Raw genomic sequence first — 17,491 nt, forward strand, 5'->3', positions numbered from 1 at the left:
GTAGAACTGTCTACAAAATACAAAAAGAAATGAGATCCCATCAAATCAATACTTGTCAAAAAAACCAAGTCTCGTAACTCGTAAAAAGTTGTAAGATCCATGTAATACCAAGTCTTATCCACGCATGCATCTCAATCTTAAAAATCTTTAATGTTTTATATAAATATATTGACTGGGCCATCGCATGGAAACACGTGTTAATTAAATTATTTAGTGCGATGACCAAGTCAATATATTTATTTAAAACATTAAATATTTTTAAGATTGAGATGCGTGCGTGGATAAGACTTGGTATTACATGGATCTTACAACTTTTTATCGTAGAACAAATGAGTTACAAGACTTGGTTTTTTTGACAAGTATTGTTTTTGATGGGATAGTACTTATCCGAAAGAGGAGACCAATCGTAATGAATACATCATGGGCAACATTAAAATATTATATTATTTCAAACAATATGCATACATTCATTCAATAAAATATACCTTTAAGCTGGTATTAAACACCACATTGATGTAACAAATAGCTTAAAAAGTACTTAGCCTACAGCTAAACAATAAAAGTAACTACTTATAATAAAAATCATAGATCAAGTATACACCTATAAGTACTTACTTAAAATAAAATGCTGAGCAAAGAAATCACAATGATACCAATTCATTTTCGATGCTGCGTTGTCTTTTGCCGATATACTTAAATAAATGCCTGCTTAATGGTTTTTTCCTGCACCTAGGTACTTTTTGATTTCTTGTTACCTATTTTTTATACTGAGCGATTCTTCTCATTTTATGTAACTATTGAACTATCTACTTTATACAGTACCTATATGGATATTTCTCAGTGACTCATATATACCTACTATGATACAGACGGTATAATGATTTTCCAATCTAAATGCTATGATCGAGGCCCTGGTTATAATGAAAATTATACCATTACACTACTGTTGTTGCAAGCAATTAGAGCTTATTTACGACATTTATATTAAGCCGCGTACAGACTGGGCCAACGAACGGCCAACGAACGGCCAACGATGGATATTTATCATACATAATACAGGGCAGATTGCAGCAACGAAGGTGAACGAAACCCGTTCGTTGACGTTCGTTTGGCCGGTCTGTACGCAGCTTTAATTATATCAATAATATTTAAATAATGGAAGAGATGCTTTGGTATACACAATGGCAAGTTTTAATAATATTAGCAATTACTAAGAATATTATACATAATGTTCCTTACCAATCACTAGCAGTCAGTCCTAAAGATCTTACTAAAGCGACATTAAAAATTTTATCTTGTACGTTTATACATCATCGGTATTATACACCTTACACTTAATTATCAATAAGTACTCGTGTTCTATTTTCTAAATATGAACATTAAAAACCTCACATGAATATAAAATAGTTCATCACACACCTGACTTCCTAAGTCGAGGTATCCTAACCTACTCACGCTTTGAGCACTCGTAGAATGAATATGTAGCGGCTAAACATTACAAATATTATATCACAGTGTGGTTGGCAGAGTAGTGTGGGTTCAGTAGCAGTAGCAGTAGAGCTTGAGCGTGGGGTCGGCGACGCAGCGGCTCTGCTCCCCGTAGAGGTTGAGGCGGCTCACGGCGCCCGCCAGCGCCCAGCCCGCGCCGGCCGCGCGCAGCGTGGCCTCCAGCAGCGCCCCGCCCGGCGCCGTGCGCGCCACCAGCGTGAGCTCGCGCCACCCCCCCTCCTCCCCCGCCGCGCCCCCAGTTCCCCGCTCCGCCAGCTCGGCCGCGTCCAACACCTCGTCCAGCCGCAGGGTCCGGCAGCCCGCGGCGCCGCGCAGCGCGTCGTTCACGTGCCGCACGAGCGCCGCCGCCGCCGCCTGCACCGCCGCGCCGCGCACCGGCACGCGCGCGCCCGCGTGGCACGTGCACCAGTGGTCCGCGATGCCCGCCAGCTCGCACGTGCGGTTCCCCGGCACGTCCAGGAACAGGCTGATGCCGCGGCGGTCGGGGCGCGCCTCGGCGGCTCTCCGCGCGAGGCTGTCGTCGCTGAGCGCAGCCGCGTCCGCCAGGTCGGCCAGCGTGGCGTGCACGTCGAAGGGCGTGGTGAGGCGCCTCGCGTTGTCCCGCAGCGCGCGCGCGGCCCGCGGGTAGCGCGCGCGGAAGGACGGCGGCAGCAGCCAGTAGGCCATGGGCAGGCGCTCCTCCAGCCGGCCCTGCTTGGTGCGCCGGATGTCGCCCCAGCGGATGCCGTGGTCGCTCAGGAACAGCACCACGGTCTCGTTGAGGAAGCCGCTCGCGTCCACGTGCCGGAAGAACCGCTCGTAGTCGTCGTCCATCAGCATCGGGTAGTTGAGGTGGTCGTGGCTCATCGTCACCTCCCAGAAGAAGCCGAACAGCCTGCTCGCCGGTGACAGGACCGCCGTCAGGTCGCGGATGTAGTCGAGTAGCACGCTGTAGAAGTACCGGTCCCCGAGGCAGATGGCGGTGTTGAAGTCCACGTTGTTGCCGACGGTGGCCTCGGCCTCGCTGATGAAGGTGCGCAGGTAGTAGTCGGTGGGCGTGGTCACGAACCCGTGCTTGCCGTAGTTGAAGGTGCCCAGGAAGGCGGAGTCCTCGCCGAACGCCGTGAGGAAGCCGGCGCTGCGGAACTGCTCCCACACGAACGGGCAGTTGTCGAACGTCTTCTTTCGTTTCAGGTAGCACATCTTCTCTATGTCCGTGTCGTACGCTCCGAGGAGCATCGGCACCAAATTGGGGAAAGTGTTGTCGCCGACCTTATTGTATCCTAGTAGTTCAATAGCACCCTTACTTTTTATGTAGGCCAGTGTTTTAGGCATAGTTCTGTGGAAATTGAGGCGCGACACGCCGTCGACGCCCATGACGATGACGTTGTAGTCGGGCGCGGCGGAGTCGTTCCGGCGGCGCTCGGGCTCCCGGGGGAGCGCGAACAGGTGGAAGTCGTCGTACACGGTGGCGTCGGCGCTGAGGCACGTGACGCGCGCGAACTCGCGAGTCACCTCCACGGCGTCGTCGAACCACACGCAGTCGTCGTACTGCACGCGGTCGTCGGCCGGCGCCTCCACGTCGTCCACGCGCGCCGGCCGGTAGAAGCTCTTGTAGCAGCAGGTCACGTTGCCGCGGTCGGGCATGGGGTAGAAGCTGAGGTTGGGGCGGTTGAGCCACAGGTGCGTGAGGTTGCGGGACACGAGCGGGTGCTGCGAGTTGCGGCAGGGCTCGGCGCGCGGGGTCCTCACGAAGGGCCGCACGGCGGGGTCGAGCGCGCGCAGGTCGGGGATGGTGCAGCCGGGGGTGCGGATGGCGTAGCGCGGGGGGGCCGGGGGGGGCCGCCAGGGCGCGGGCGCGGGGGCGAGGAACACCAGCTCGGAGCCGCTGCTGATGGAGAGGAGCAGGAAGCTGCCGGCCGCTACCAGCGCCAGCAGCAGCCAGTGCCGCGGCCGCAGCGCCGCCGCCGCCGCCGCCGCGCGCCCGCCCTCGCCCAGCAGGGACACCATCCTGCAATTAACATTGTATTCATTACCTACGTCAAATAAAGTTTGGCGCCCAATTGTATCTGTAAGTAAATAACACTCAGAGATCGATAGTAAATCTGGATTATTAATAAAACAAAGAGAGGAATTTGGAATTAATTGTTCGAAAAAATAATATTTAGGCCTTTACTTTAATTCGTATTTTTTTTCAAAGACGCGATCTCCCTGACGTGTTACGTACGTTCTCAATAGAAAACCAGTTAAGTTATGAAGTCATTCAATAATTTGGTCAGTATTTTAAACTAATTTACATCTAAGAAGAAAATAAACAATAGAATAAATCATTCAGCAGAGATGGAAGGACACATGCTTCATTAACAAGATTACTTAACAATTACCTACACGACGGAAGATTACATATTTTAAAATAAATTCGTACCTAAAATTTGTTTAGCACGAGCCTAAATTCAACTAGCGACGGTAGTATACAGTAGCTGAATTTGAAGTAGATAAGAGTACGCCGGTCTGAGCCAGACCGTATGAGAATATTATTGCAAGGCCCGATTTTGTAGGGTATAGTATACCTATAGCATCCAGTCAGTCAGTAAGTGTAAACGCCTCTTTGCTGAAGAATGCTGGCATGAGGAATGCAGGAATACTTATCCCTCGCTAAGTTTGTCAGTGGATACCCATGGGAAAAAATTTAGGGCCAAGTTTTGAAGCTGCCTAAAAAGCAAGTTATAATACCTAAGAACTATCAACATAACATTGTACATTAAAACATACTAAGTAACTAACTCACTTTCAGGCGGCACCCCAAGTTATGACTTGTTCATGTCACTGTCATCAGGTCCACATACGTAACACGGAGTCACCGAGTGCATGGAGGCGCAAAGTCAAATAATAACATGAGCTATGATGGCCACACATAATGTTCACCACGTTATATTACCAGCTAAAATACTCAAAGTGAGAAGATCAGCAGGTAAATAGGCTTGTCTATGGAATTAATTTCCAGTTTAGTAAGGAAATTAGTTATGATTTTTGAGTTTTTTTTTGTTATTTTTTGGTTTGCAGGGATATTGCGCGACGTCGAATCCACTGTCTCGGGTTGAGGACCGGGAGGCTGCACGCATGCGCACTGCCTTCCCGACCAATTGAGAGAAATCCGACGATTATAACCCATAATATACCAGTTTTACACCCCATATTCCAATAACACTTAAAAAGACCGATGCAGCTGATATTCGCATGAATCTGAGCTCTGTACAGAGACGGTAGGATTCAAAGTTCAACAATCGCAACTGAAAAGGGCAAGAATCTAGCCACCATCTATCAGTGACTAGCCAGACCCATACTAAGTAAGGTGAAATTCAGTCACCTACAGCAGAATCGATACGGTCAATTCAAAAATTAAGAAAATTTCGTTCCAATGTTTTAGAAGTTGATGTTATATCTAGTAAGTACTGTTCCTTTCATAATACATTTGCTGTATTTATGTGTTGTTTATGTAGGTTTCGCAGATTTGTTACACCTACCTTTTGTTAAATATCGCTTATCGGTGCACACTAATCGATAGTGTGCAGCTGTAATAAAAAGCCAATAGCCAAACCTACTTGAAGTAGTTATGTGAGCGTTTAATTGTTTAGAACGGAGTGTAATCATTATATGATTATTAAACGATGCGAGATAAAGTTTTAATACCGGTATAAAAGTTCGGCAATAAAATAAGTTTTCCAAGAAAATCGTGATCGGCCTACGCCGGGCGGTAGCTACGAGTTTTCTTGCTACGACAGTTGCTACGCCGCGTAGCAAACATTTTAATTGTTGAACAGTCTTAATTTGTTTTAAAGTATTGGAAATAAAGACATGCCTTGTTCTACTGTAGTGACTATTCCTTTGCGGGGTAGGCAGAGGTGCAGAGCTGCACCCACTTTTGCTCGGTGCCGTCTTTAGGCGCAACATGTGTAATAGGGGCGAGAGCCTGTTGCCATCCTTCAGGCACAACCAAGACCCGTGGAGAAATAATATGTGTGTTCGAACCTGGGACTCTCGGCACGTCAGTAGTTACAAGCCACTGCGCTATCCGGTATGTGATTGAAATATGATGGTGTTGAAATTTTATGGATCGTACGTACTTCAATGGCAGTTTGTTACAGAGATCAAGTCATTTCAGCGGAATATCACATAGTTATATCTTTAGTTCAACAAATAACTATCTTGCGGCTTGCTTGCACGGTTACTTGAGGGTATACTTATTAGGGACTACTAGTCTAAATTAGACTGTTGTTCCTTGCATGGTACCTGCCATGCATTCCTCTAGTTATGTAAAAAGCTGTACCGAAATCGGTTTATTGTTATAAAAATGGCGTCAACACTGTACCTTTTTCTGATTTATAAGTTGCTAACGACTATATCGATTTATTGATTGCTCATTTTTAAATAACGATTGCACAAAATACAAAAGAGAAAACCACTCACAATCACTTGATGTTAAACTGTGTAATTTTATTCATTATATTTCCATAATAATAAAAATCCATTAAAATTCACATTAAAATCACACAGCCATTTGCAGAAGTGTGTGTATGTGATGGACGAATGATAAGTTTTTTTTAAAGATTTCAGTTGAAGGTAAGTGTTGCGCTCTGAGGGGAAACAAGAAAGCCATGGCTGTGGCAAAGCCAGGCAAATGAAATTGTTATCAAACAACGCTTGTTTTTCCTAATTGACTTTTATCGTATGTTAGTATGAGGTAGTATAAGTACCAAATCGCAAACAGTATACAATTTGCCGGTACTTAGAAAGGGAACACAAGGTTTTTTTTGTTAAAATTCAGATACAATAATCTTCTAAAATATGAACCTTCTTTTTAAAAATGGACTCTTAAAATAATACTTTATAGACTTTTTACATAATACCTACATGTACCGAATACGGTATCTTAGAGTACGTCTCAACTATGAAATCATTGAAGATACCGTATTCAACATTCAACAAGTATCTACTTATCAGCTAGCAGCTGACGATTCCATTAAAAAAAACATACTTAGATTAATCTCAATATCAAATTATGATCTTCACATGTAGACATCTGAAATTCAGGTATAATAAGTATGTACCGACAACTTGTTTAAATTTCGATTAAGCATTGGACGGGTGATGGGACTGCCAGAAGAAAAAATTGTGTATTCGAGCGAGTAACAAGTCGGCGATGACGTCACCAGGCGAGTTCGAGACCTTGTCGGTCGCTGAACTATTGATCAAACAAGACGTTTATTGAAATTAACTACCTACGTAGGTACGGGATCATTTAATAATTCGAAGGTGTTTCTAAGGAGGGCTAGAAAGCTAATAGCATAATATGTCATCAACATGTACCTATGATAATGGATATTATGTAGGCACTTATTTATGAGTCAGTGCAGTACCTACCTACTCGCAGAAGTGCAATAAAAACCAATACTACCTATCTAATACACCCTAGACTAGACCCTAGATGTTAGCTATATCCAAACATTCCAGTGATATTCTTCAACATCTAAGTACATCTAAAAGATCCTGTCAACTAGATCTAGGTTTACTATTGAAGCTCTTACATTCAATCAACTCGAGTACGCATCCAATAGCTGAATTATTAAAATGTATAAAGTGGTGGATAAATGTGCGAGGGGTCGGGCCCTGGACGCATGCGCAGTCGAGGAGCGAGCCACACTGCGCGCTCTCCGCCGACCCAGTGCATCCGACTCATGTTGATTCACAACGTTTGGTGACCATTCTTCACCGTCTGTCGCAGAAGAGATATGAATGAGGACCACATCAGTTTCCCTCGAGGTAAGGTCTATTCATTTTTACTGTGCACGGGTTGTGGTGGGCCGCGAGAAATCGATAATTGGATGACATGACCCTAACCTACAAGAGGAGTTTACGGTAATAAAAGTAGCCAGTAACCCGAGCAGATATGTTGCAGTTGCAATGTTTTATCGTTTCAGTATTTTTTGTGCATTATCCATATCTTGTTAGGTATGTGTGTTTGTGTAATTTGAAGAATATTGATATACGATACACCCCGACGCCGAAACATTTCTACGTCATTAGCTTCATAATATTTGCTGAATTTCAGGAATCCATTCGGTCTGCTTAAATTGTTTTGTGTTAATTATTGCGTTTTTGAATGTGCAGTTTCAGGTATTTTATTTAAAAGTAAAGGTTTCAAATGACCTTTTATTAAATTTATTCATTACAATGTGTTTGTGTAGGTACATGACTGAACGCTGCCGCGTTGGTGGTGCGAATTGGTATATTATAACAATATTTACAGATCTTAAGTCTAGCAGTGGTTTTTTGTTGTCCGACGAGTTTTTTTTGGTTTTATAAGAAACGTGTTGTACTATACTTAACACCCTAAACTTAAAGGTTGTTACTTGTTGCAGGTGCTAACCCTTCTGTTTCTCACTCTGATCCCTTGGCCGGGGCCGTCGGTGTTCAAGATCACCTGCTCTCGAGACAACTCCAAGATTGTTAGAAAAGTTATACAGAACAAATGGCTCCCCGTTCTAGAAAGATTTCAAGTAAGTATCTCACATACTATGCTAACTGTCGGATTGATTCAGCTGACTCACATCTTCGCCAAATATGGCAAAAGTATCATAGAAATGTCGGAGCACCATCCTATTAAAAAAAAAACTCAGTCACAATTTTTTTAAATAAACTCTGGGCCAGTGACTATACTGACCATATCCGTTAGTGTACTCAAATTACAGAAGTGTTTCTTACACATTTACAGTAGGAATTGGTTTCCAATTTACCCGATGAAAATGAATAGGAATATAAATATGATTAATGAATAATTGACCTCAAATATTAGGTACTTACATCCATTTACAGTAAAAGTATCCCATGGGTTACCTACCTACCTATTTAAGTACCTACCTTGTTAATTAATGCTCTGTAAAATTATGTTAATTAGAAATGGCGTGTTGAATTGAAATGACAGGGCGTTAGTAACAGCTATTGGTGGCGACCTTCGATCGCACGTAATGTGATCTACTGTTAAATATTTTCGTTTTCAAGGCCGGTTCGATGGTTGCCAAGTCATGGGTTTTGGTCAAGTGCCAACAGCAACAACATGATAGAGCCTTCACTGGGAAGGTTGTGATAAATTTTCCAGTTTAACCTGGTGGTAATATTTTAGGCGCTGTGAAGTGCAAGGCTAGCGATATTTCCCATTAAACACAATATTCTGCGTTAGCAAAATTTTGTGTGATTGGTTATTTCTGGTCCTTTATTTTAGTAGACATCACTCACACATTTATTCACAAGGAGAATTGTACAGCATTGCGAATTATTATATTTTTTCTCGATATCGATGGTAGCGTTGAACATCCGATAGAAGCATGGTAGCAAAGGCCCTTAAGGTCCAGAACAATGCGCACGACGCCACGCCCTAGGAACACGCTCCTGGGAAGGAGACTGCTATAATTATACGATTTGAAGTCGCATCGAAGCCCTAAGGCCGTGTTCCCACTAGGCAAACTGTTAGCGGCGAGATACTGAGATAGTCAGCGCGCGTAACGCAGCAAACTGCGTACTAAACTAGCAGACTGTTGACACTCCATTTGAAATATATGGAAGAGCGTAGGTACTAAATGGATACGCCGCAAACTTAGTCGGTCGCTTACAGTCTGCCTACAGGGGATACGCGGCCTCAGTTCCCTCTGCAACAATTTAACTTTGTCTATTCACATTTATGTGTGTCCTCTGCAGGTGAAACTGACGGCTATATACGATATGACGTCGCATCGCAGCCCTTAGTTCCCTTTGCAAAAATTAAACATCATCTATTCGGGTTCCGCTCATCTCGCATAATCTTTATTGACCAAAACTCATTTCGCATAACTCGTATGATCTAAACTTTTTTGGCCGAACCATCACTTTGCCAAGACTTATGTGGCATAAGGCTCGTTTCGTCTAAAATTCTTTAGGCACAATCTTTAAACACCTAAGTTTCGTTTGCTCAAATTTATGTTCGTCTATACCTATGTATAATCTTGTTTCTCCTAATGTTATCTTAATAAATAATATACTAAGTATGTAGTAAATGTACAAATTGTGGTATTTTTCTCCTACATCCCGAAAATCACGATATTGTATGATCAAAAAATCGAAAGTTAACCACCAATATAATTATTACAAACCCCATGAGATCGAAACCTAAAAATAGGTGCGACGACGAGCAAAGCGAGGAGGAGCGTGTTAGGTGCACATGTTCATCAAAACCAAAGCGGAGCGCAGCGAAGCGGAGCGGAGCGTTTTCCAAACAGCGGAAACAATACAAGGCACCAGTTTGCGCTATGTAGGGAGACGCTCCGTCAAAGTTAAAGCCAAACGAATATTATTACTTTGTATAAACCTAATAAACCTATGCCATAGCATTATTAGGCTATTCAAGATTTGGCCATACCATTATTAGGCTAAACAATGTTATGCGAAATAACTTTTTACTAAACGAGATTTATGCCATACGATTTTCGGCGTAACGAGACTTTGACCAAACGTTACTATGCAATACGAGATTAGGCAAAAAAATCTTATGCCAAAAAAGGTAGAACCCATCTATTCACATGTATTTATCTGTACTGCAGGTGAAACTCCCATTAGAGTGCCCATTCCACCCGGGCCGCGACATATTCGCGCCCCAGCACGCGGCCAAGCAGCAGCACCGCCCGTCCCAGTGGACATGCGCCTTCTGCGGGAAATCCTTCTTCGAGGAGCGCCACCTCGACACGCACTTCGACCAGAGGCACAAGAACCAGATTAATAAGGTACGCCTGCTTAGGAAGGCAGTTTAGACCTTGGGGATATGCACAAAGGTTCCACTCGAGAGAGCCAGGTGTAGGTATTTACGCCACCACCGAGTAATAGGAATACTTAGATGGTACCTACGCCTGCAACATCCTCATCTTTTTGGGCTTCATGAGATAAGCCTCTTCGAGTGGCCTATTACCTGCTGCCGCTATACAGATCAACGTCACTATATCACGATTTGCCATAGGCATATACATGGAACGCGCATTAAACGAGTTTATCAATGTCTATGGACCATGCAGTCCTTGTAGTCTTTCCTCCTTATGAACGTTCAGTGTTCGGAGCTGTGACCTCTTCTGGAGTCCGATTTTTTTGTGATTTCAGATTTGTTCGCATATAAAAGTGTTTCAGTATGTCGAGAACATTGACCTGCCTAAGTTAGGGTACTTAGTTTATTTCCATCCACTATAAGCCTTATAGCATAAGGTAAAGTGGATATAGATATAAGTAACTCGAGGAGGCTCTTTCGTGGCGCCTTCAAGCTACTCGTATTTTTACCGGATTTATTAATAAGGGCGTAAATGTGAGCCGATATTTATAAACCAAGGTGATAGTATCGAACGATGTAACAAACATTAATGCCTCGTTCGCCTCACAGCTTGTTTATGCATGAAGCGCCGACATGGACATGCATTCGAGTCGTAAATAATTTGCATGTTGACGGTGTAATTCCATCTAGGTGGAATGTCTCTGTAATTATGGACTGTTACAGCACACAACATACATAGAAAACAAACACTGAATAAAAAAGGTTAACTAATTATCTAGCGAAGTTTCTGCGCGTCCAGCCATCAGTCCAAACCAAAATTGTGTTTCTGTAATCTGGCTGCCGAAATGAATCTAGTTAAAATATAAATATTAGTAAGACAGGTACAAAAACAATATTAAATGACTAAAGCAAAGTAAAAACAACACAAACAAATAGAAACTTAAATTAAACATGCAAGGCCACCCAGTGCTGCCATATCGGGGAATCATAACGATTGCAGAGTGTGTTCAGAATACTGTTGGAGCTGCATCGGATACGCTGCATCATGGATGCTGCTCTCTTGCGCAGTATCGCGTGGAAGCCGTCCGTGCGAGAGTCGGCGAACATCGCTGACGCGCTGCAGAACCTGGGGAGCCGCAACAGTATTCTGAACGAGTTGTTGTATTGCATTATAGCCTTGTCGTTGGGTATTTAAAGACCTTGTGATTGTAATTAAGGTATTTAAAAGAGCTTCTCCTGTGTTTTCAGGCGGAGGATGCGGTGTGCCTGGCGGAGTACTGCGACATCATGCGCTGCCAGGTGCTGGTGGCGCACGGCGCGCTGAGCGGCGGCGGCGGGCCTGGCACTGATGTCGAGGTGATATTAGCAGTATTAAGGTGGTGGGGGAGGTGAATTGTTCCTGCAAAGCCTGTCGCTAGTGGTGAATCCACGTCGAATTGAATTTATCGTTTTCTCTCATAGACATCGAAAAGTAGCGCGGTGGCACATAATATATTATGCATTGATAATAAATAGGGACAAAATGTCTTCGTCATCGAAAGACTCTGCGGTAACTTAAACGGAGTCAACTATATCTGAAATATTTTTCTTCTTATAGCCGATATCCAAAAAATATAACTTTATCGTTGTGAGAGCATTATAAAGCCAGTCAACTGCAGATGTTGCTAGGTTTTCAGTATAAGTTACAGTCCAAATGTCCCTCAGTAGGATCTCCTTTAGATCTGCCCCACAGTGACAAGACCGTGTTAATGTTGACACTTGTAATGCCGCACAGGTGTGGCAGGACGCGGAGGCGGCGCGGCGCGCGCTGGCCCCGGCTGCTACTCGCAGCGTGGCGCGCGTGCCGGGCCGCCGCCGCCCCCGCACCCGCCCGCCGCTGCCGCCCGCCGACTGCCCCAAGTCTTCGCCGGAGGATGAGCCAGGTATACCCACAAAACTCTCGATCTAACTGGTCTACCTGGTATTGTCATTAACTATAAACTGAAGGACATACTCGCGTTCATGTTTATCAGCCACCACACCATATCATGTGAAATGTGATACATACATATGACGTGAATACAGGTAAACTAGCAGTTGAGCTGGGGAGTCTGGCGATCTGTGACATTAGCATAATTTGATGAGGCGGATCAACATAGTATAAACTATAAGCCGCACCGCTTCATAATGAAGTGATGGATGGACTTAATTAACATCTCCTCTATTAAAATTTCCAGTCCCAGTACCCCAAAAGAGTGCGGAGGAGACGGAGGGCGAGGCCAACCAGACCGCGGAGCTGTGTGACGCGGACACGGTGGAGTCGTCGCTGCCGCCCGATAGCCGCCAGGACCGGCTGGCCGATTTACAGGTACAGTGGCTATTACACAATATGATATATATGATAAGGGTAGGCTCGGCCAGGCCCTGCTCTTGTGAAAATAGAGTATGATCAGATTTGATTACGCAGATTGAATGTCATTGTTTGAGCTCTAGTATCACGTTTTTACACAGAGATAGATGCCGCGACTGGCAGTCGTCTTCATCATAATTAGAAAACAGAGGCGGATATCCTCCTTGTTAATTTGTATCTCCTCATACTCGATGTCCGTGCCTTTTGATGAGCGTCAAGGTAATTGTGGGATATGTTATATATTTTTGTCCCCCAATGGTTCGCTCAACATAGACGGGATAAGGGCCTTACGGCGAAGCGAAGTTCTTAGAAAAAGCCATCTAATAGTTTAGCTAAAGATTATTATATATACATTATGTTACATATAACTTTTCAACCCTCATATATATAACTAAGACAACATAACCCTCGTTACAGGCGGAGCGCGCGGCGTGCGACCCCACCAAGCTGCACACGCTGAAGGTGCGTTGCGAGACCATCGTGCACTCCTGCATCGCCACGTTGCTGCTGCACCTCACGCACCATCAGTTCACTGAGCTGGAAGGTCAGGCTCTTCATATAATCATTAAAGTCCCTTAAGTATCAGGCACCAGTGATGGTGGATATTAAATGCAAGGCAGTAAGGAGACTTCTTATGTGAAACAAGATAGCTCTTGTCCATGACAAACACTAGAGTATTACCTAGGACTTTATTGCATCACCGTGGTGAAAGGATATGGTGCAGTAAACACTTTACTCGGGTTAATCCCAGAATCATTCTAGGTATTTGTTGTCGGGTTTATACGGCTTGCAGTATCTTCCAACGTTTCATATTTTGTCAATTTCACTTTACCCGCTTAAATATAAGTTTTTCAGGAGGATTCCATATTTTTATAGCTGTAATATAATCCACTACATATTGACATAAAGTCAGCACCCCTTGTTTTAACCCTTCCTAAAACTCGACTTCCAGAGGAGATGCAGCGAGCGGTATGCTGGTACCTGTCGTGCGACCGCTACTGGGAGGACACGGCGCCCACCGCGCGCGTGTTCCCCTGGCCCCTGCTGCTGGCGCTCGCCACCGGCCTGGCGCTGGCTCTGTGCATGTGCTACTATATTATATGGATCGTGTTCGAGTGAGTAACCCTTCACCTCTAATTGCTAGTTTCAATAACTCTATCTATCGATAGCTGACAGTCATTTCATAGGATTTGGAAAGAATGCAACATTTTATGTATGAAAATCGTATGATACTGGCAGTAAGTCCACCACGAATCGTATTGAGAACAGCCGTCTCGCCAGAGTTAGATTATAGTGTCCACAAAGGCACTCTCTGTTTTGGCACTATGATTGTCCAATGAGACAGATGACCCGACTGTGAAAGTTCGACTATTTCATATGCACATCCGACAGCATGGATCATTTGACGCTTGTAACTACAACTGTATAACCGTCCTAATCAAACTTGGAAACTCTGAGATCTCTGATTTAGCTTCTACAAGTAGACTACAGAGGCTTATGGATGCAATAAAAGATTGAGTATTGAGTTAATCATTTCTACTTCCAGTTCCGAGGAAGGCAGCGTGGCCGGCAGTGCATCCGTCTCCATGACAACACACTCCACGCCAGCTCGCACGGAGCGTCTCGCCGGCGACGAGGGGCTGATGGAGGGAGACCAGGACGACCACTACATCTACGTCACCTACCCGCCCGAGCTGAAGCGACGCCTGCTCGAGAGGTATGAGAGGAACCAAGTCACGCTTGTCATGCTCTCGCCGGTGTATCGGCGTAAGGTCGATTGAGTTCGGCGTAAGTTTTTGATAGTTCGCGGTTTAATATTGGCAGATCATCAATGTTTACCATTGACAATACTTAGATATACTTACTTAGATCTACAACATACAGGTACCTATACCAAATAATTAAAGGTACTCGTATGCTGTACGTCATATCTAAATTCGCATATACAGGGTGTTGCAAAAAGGGTATACAAAGCCGAAGAGGGGTGACTTAAGGGGTCATTTTGAACCACTTTTGTTCTACAAGTTTTGGAAATTCGCGGTTGTTTTTTTTTGTAAAAAGTTGTTCAGAGTCCCTGGAATCACCCCCTTTCGGCTTAGCTTTCCCTTTTTGCAACACCCTGTATATCCGTAAAATTTTAAGAATCAAAGAGTTACAGTCCATACCTCATTATGTACCTTCTTATTTCATTCCATACAATATTTAATTTAGCACTGTTGGTTTTAAATTTATTTTTGAGAATTCTAGTTTTTTACTGTTACCGAGTAGATCTAACATTTTTAAATGTAAATTAAATTTACGTACATGTTTTTGTTTTCGGTTAGAATACGACATTACAACAGAGTATTTCCTGATATACTTAAACTTTAATTAAAAATATGTTACTAATGAAAGTTGTTTGTTGTTTTAGCTGCTACAATAGAACGACTCGGCTATGAAACCCCAAGCGACCATTCCGTAGCGTCGTGCATGCCACCGACTCAGTACAAGTAGACATTTTAAACTTACTCTGCACCTGAGAGGATGCTGTGCCACTTATCTAATCCAATATACCAACTATAATACATAATTATTAAATTTGATGATACTAACCACAAGAAATTACATTACACATACAATAGGGTGAGTGGCATAGCATTCTTGCCTATATGTAATTCTGTCAAAAGTAGACAGTGACCATTATACTAGTAATTTTGTCATAGAATAGATAAACTAGACTAATTTTACTATAGATTAAAGGGTAGACTTTGTTGGGTTTCGCTGAGGGGATTTTCGCCATATTTGTCCCCATATTTCTAGGAAAAATGTTTTTAGTATTACGTATAACTGGTAAAGATTAAGATTCAAAAGCATAAGCCTATGTTTAAGGTTGTTATATTTTATCTCATTACGAATTAAAGCATGTACCTATTTGTTTCCTCATTAGATTGGTGTATGATGATGATTTTTAAAACAAGATATTATAAATGTTTATGTAATCATTTAGAATTAAGTTAAAATGTATTGATGTTTCTTGTTGCCTAAAATTGGTATCATTTATAAATAACTGTGCAAATTGCGTTGCTCGGAAAACATCTTTCCCAGCAGTGCACAGTTATTAGTTTCAGGTAATAATGCATATTTTTTCATTAAAATTTGAGAATATATTAGGACCTTTTCAAATATAGATACCCTGTATGGGCTGGGCTCTATATGGATATCGGTAAAATAAATCCAATCTAGTCAAATAAGTTGTTTAAATACTTTTTTTTGGTTAGTAGTTATCATTTTACTATGGTTGATTCAACAGATTTAGTTTGGCATAGCATAGAGTTGTTAATCTATATTGGATGATAGCGCTATTTAAGCTCACCCCATTTAATAAACTGTGCCCATCTATTATGTTATGCTATTCTAAGCGTGTAATTTGTACGTAGATAGCTTACTACCATAGGACGCCTAATTTGCCGTAGACATCGTAATATTTTGAACATTTATAAAAAAATCGAATTAAGATTATTTCTACATAGCAAAGAATATCTCACTATGTTTAGGTAAACGAAAGTAAAGTTTTTATAAGCTGATAAATGTATAAAACATTTTAATGTTAGGTATTTTATATTAAGGTTTGATAACGAGGATGTGAGATGAAATGACTGACAACAAGGGGTGTTTCAAGAAACCATGAACTGCTTGCACAATGTTGTGAATTGACTGCTATTTTAAGTTACATTGTATGACATTTAGTATGATCTTTTTTCATAGAAGAGCATAATTTTGATTATATAAGACAGTGTAAACGCACATTTGCCGAAAAAAGTCTTCATTGATTTCATGATGAAATAGTTGCTGACCGAAAGGTCTAAATCTAATGCATTGTGTGATACCTACGAAACTACCCCGGGGAAGTTGGGAAAGCCTTAATTTGGTTGCAGAGAAGTGTGAAGGTTAGTAACGTAATTAAATTTATGATATTAGGTGGAAGGATTTTTTAAACGAGAAATTTAATGTATAGGTAATCTTATATGTATAAAAATACACATAGGTAGATACAGTTTCTTTTCATGCTTTCATTTAGTGAAACAATTGTACGAGCTAAACCTACACACTCGATACTGAATGATATTATTACTGTAATGATAATTATCTGCATCATGTCTAATAGTACCTGGGTCTAGGTACCTACTCGGATATTTTAGAAAGTAAGTTTATCTTCATCATCAAAGCTCGTACAATGAACATTGTGAACCTGTTTATCGGCTTAGTAGCAGAAAATTTAAGGGATTGGTGATAGTTATACCTTTTTCAGATATTTAAAACTACAAATCTATTTGCGGTCAGGTAAATTTTGGACCAAAGGCCAATTTTTTTTTCTTCATATTTTCTGCATAGCAAAATGCTTGAATATAAGTAAATATTTTTTTATATGCTTGAAGACTGAAACATGTTTCTATCGCGATAAAATTAATTTAAACTCTCGCCTAGCACTTTGCATTCACTCACTATCACTATTCTTCTTTTATGTTTATGTTTAAATTATGTCAAAAAATGTTATAAATAAAATACTGAATGTATAAAACGGTGTTTTTTATTTTACAAAATATATTACTTATGTAAAATGTGCAGTCTTTTAGCTTACCATCTATTTGAATATGTACAACATGTAGATATACTTTTTAAATATTTTAACCTACTGTATAATTTACTCTCTAAATTACATCATATTATAATTTATAAGGGATGATAATGTTATTGGTATAATTTCTGACTTATCTGGTCGTTAAAATTGCATA

At 42.2% G+C, this 17,491-nt stretch overlaps 2 protein-coding genes across 3 annotated transcripts; one reads left to right on the top strand and one right to left on the bottom strand.

Moving 5' to 3' along the window:
• Positions 1-425: 425 nt before the first annotated feature.
• Positions 426-4,702, bottom strand: LOC119694476. Its single transcript, XM_048628268.1, has 2 exons — positions 4,277-4,702; positions 426-3,499 (listed from the first exon to the last, which is right to left on the bottom strand). Exon 2 carries the CDS (start codon positions 3,496-3,498, stop codon positions 1,540-1,542), a length of 1,959 nt encoding a protein of 652 aa, XP_048484225.1. The 5' UTR covers position 3,499; positions 4,277-4,702; the 3' UTR covers positions 426-1,539.
• Positions 4,703-4,811: 109 nt separating this feature from the next.
• LOC105381366 lies at positions 4,812-17,277 on the top strand. Of its 2 annotated transcripts, none has more exons than XM_048628277.1 (10): positions 4,812-4,933; positions 7,908-8,045; positions 10,119-10,298; positions 11,579-11,686; positions 12,105-12,252; positions 12,547-12,677; positions 13,137-13,263; positions 13,672-13,834; positions 14,266-14,436; positions 15,130-17,277. In XM_048628277.1, exons 1-10 carry the CDS (start codon positions 4,922-4,924, stop codon positions 15,155-15,157), a joined length of 1,206 nt encoding a protein of 401 aa, XP_048484234.1. In that variant the 5' UTR covers positions 4,812-4,921; the 3' UTR covers positions 15,158-17,277. The 2 variants fall into 2 exon arrangements, with proteins under 2 accessions (XP_048484234.1, XP_048484230.1); XM_048628273.1 differs by lacking the exon at positions 4,812-4,933 and adding an exon at positions 7,147-7,308.
• The last annotated feature ends 214 nt before the right edge of the window (positions 17,278-17,491 follow it).

The sequence above is a fragment of the Plutella xylostella genome, chromosome 4, assembly GCF_932276165.1.
Source record: "Plutella xylostella chromosome 4, ilPluXylo3.1, whole genome shotgun sequence".
Lineage (NCBI taxonomy): Eukaryota > Metazoa > Arthropoda > Insecta > Lepidoptera > Plutellidae > Plutella > Plutella xylostella.

Coding starts and splice junctions, on each gene's coding strand:
- LOC119694476 (XM_048628268.1), bottom strand. CDS start 3,498: ATGGTGTCCCTGCTGGGCGAGGGCGGGCGCGCGGCGGCGGCGGCGGCG.
- LOC105381366 (XM_048628273.1), top strand. CDS start 7,282: ATGAGGACCACATCAGTTTCCCTCGAG. Junction 13,264..13,671: donor TCAGTTCACTGAGCTGGAAG/GTCAGGCTCTTC, acceptor CTCGACTTCCAG/AGGAGATGCAGCGAGCGGTA. Junction 14,437..15,129: donor AAGCGACGCCTGCTCGAGAG/GTATGAGAGGAA, acceptor TTGTTGTTTTAG/CTGCTACAATAGAACGACTC.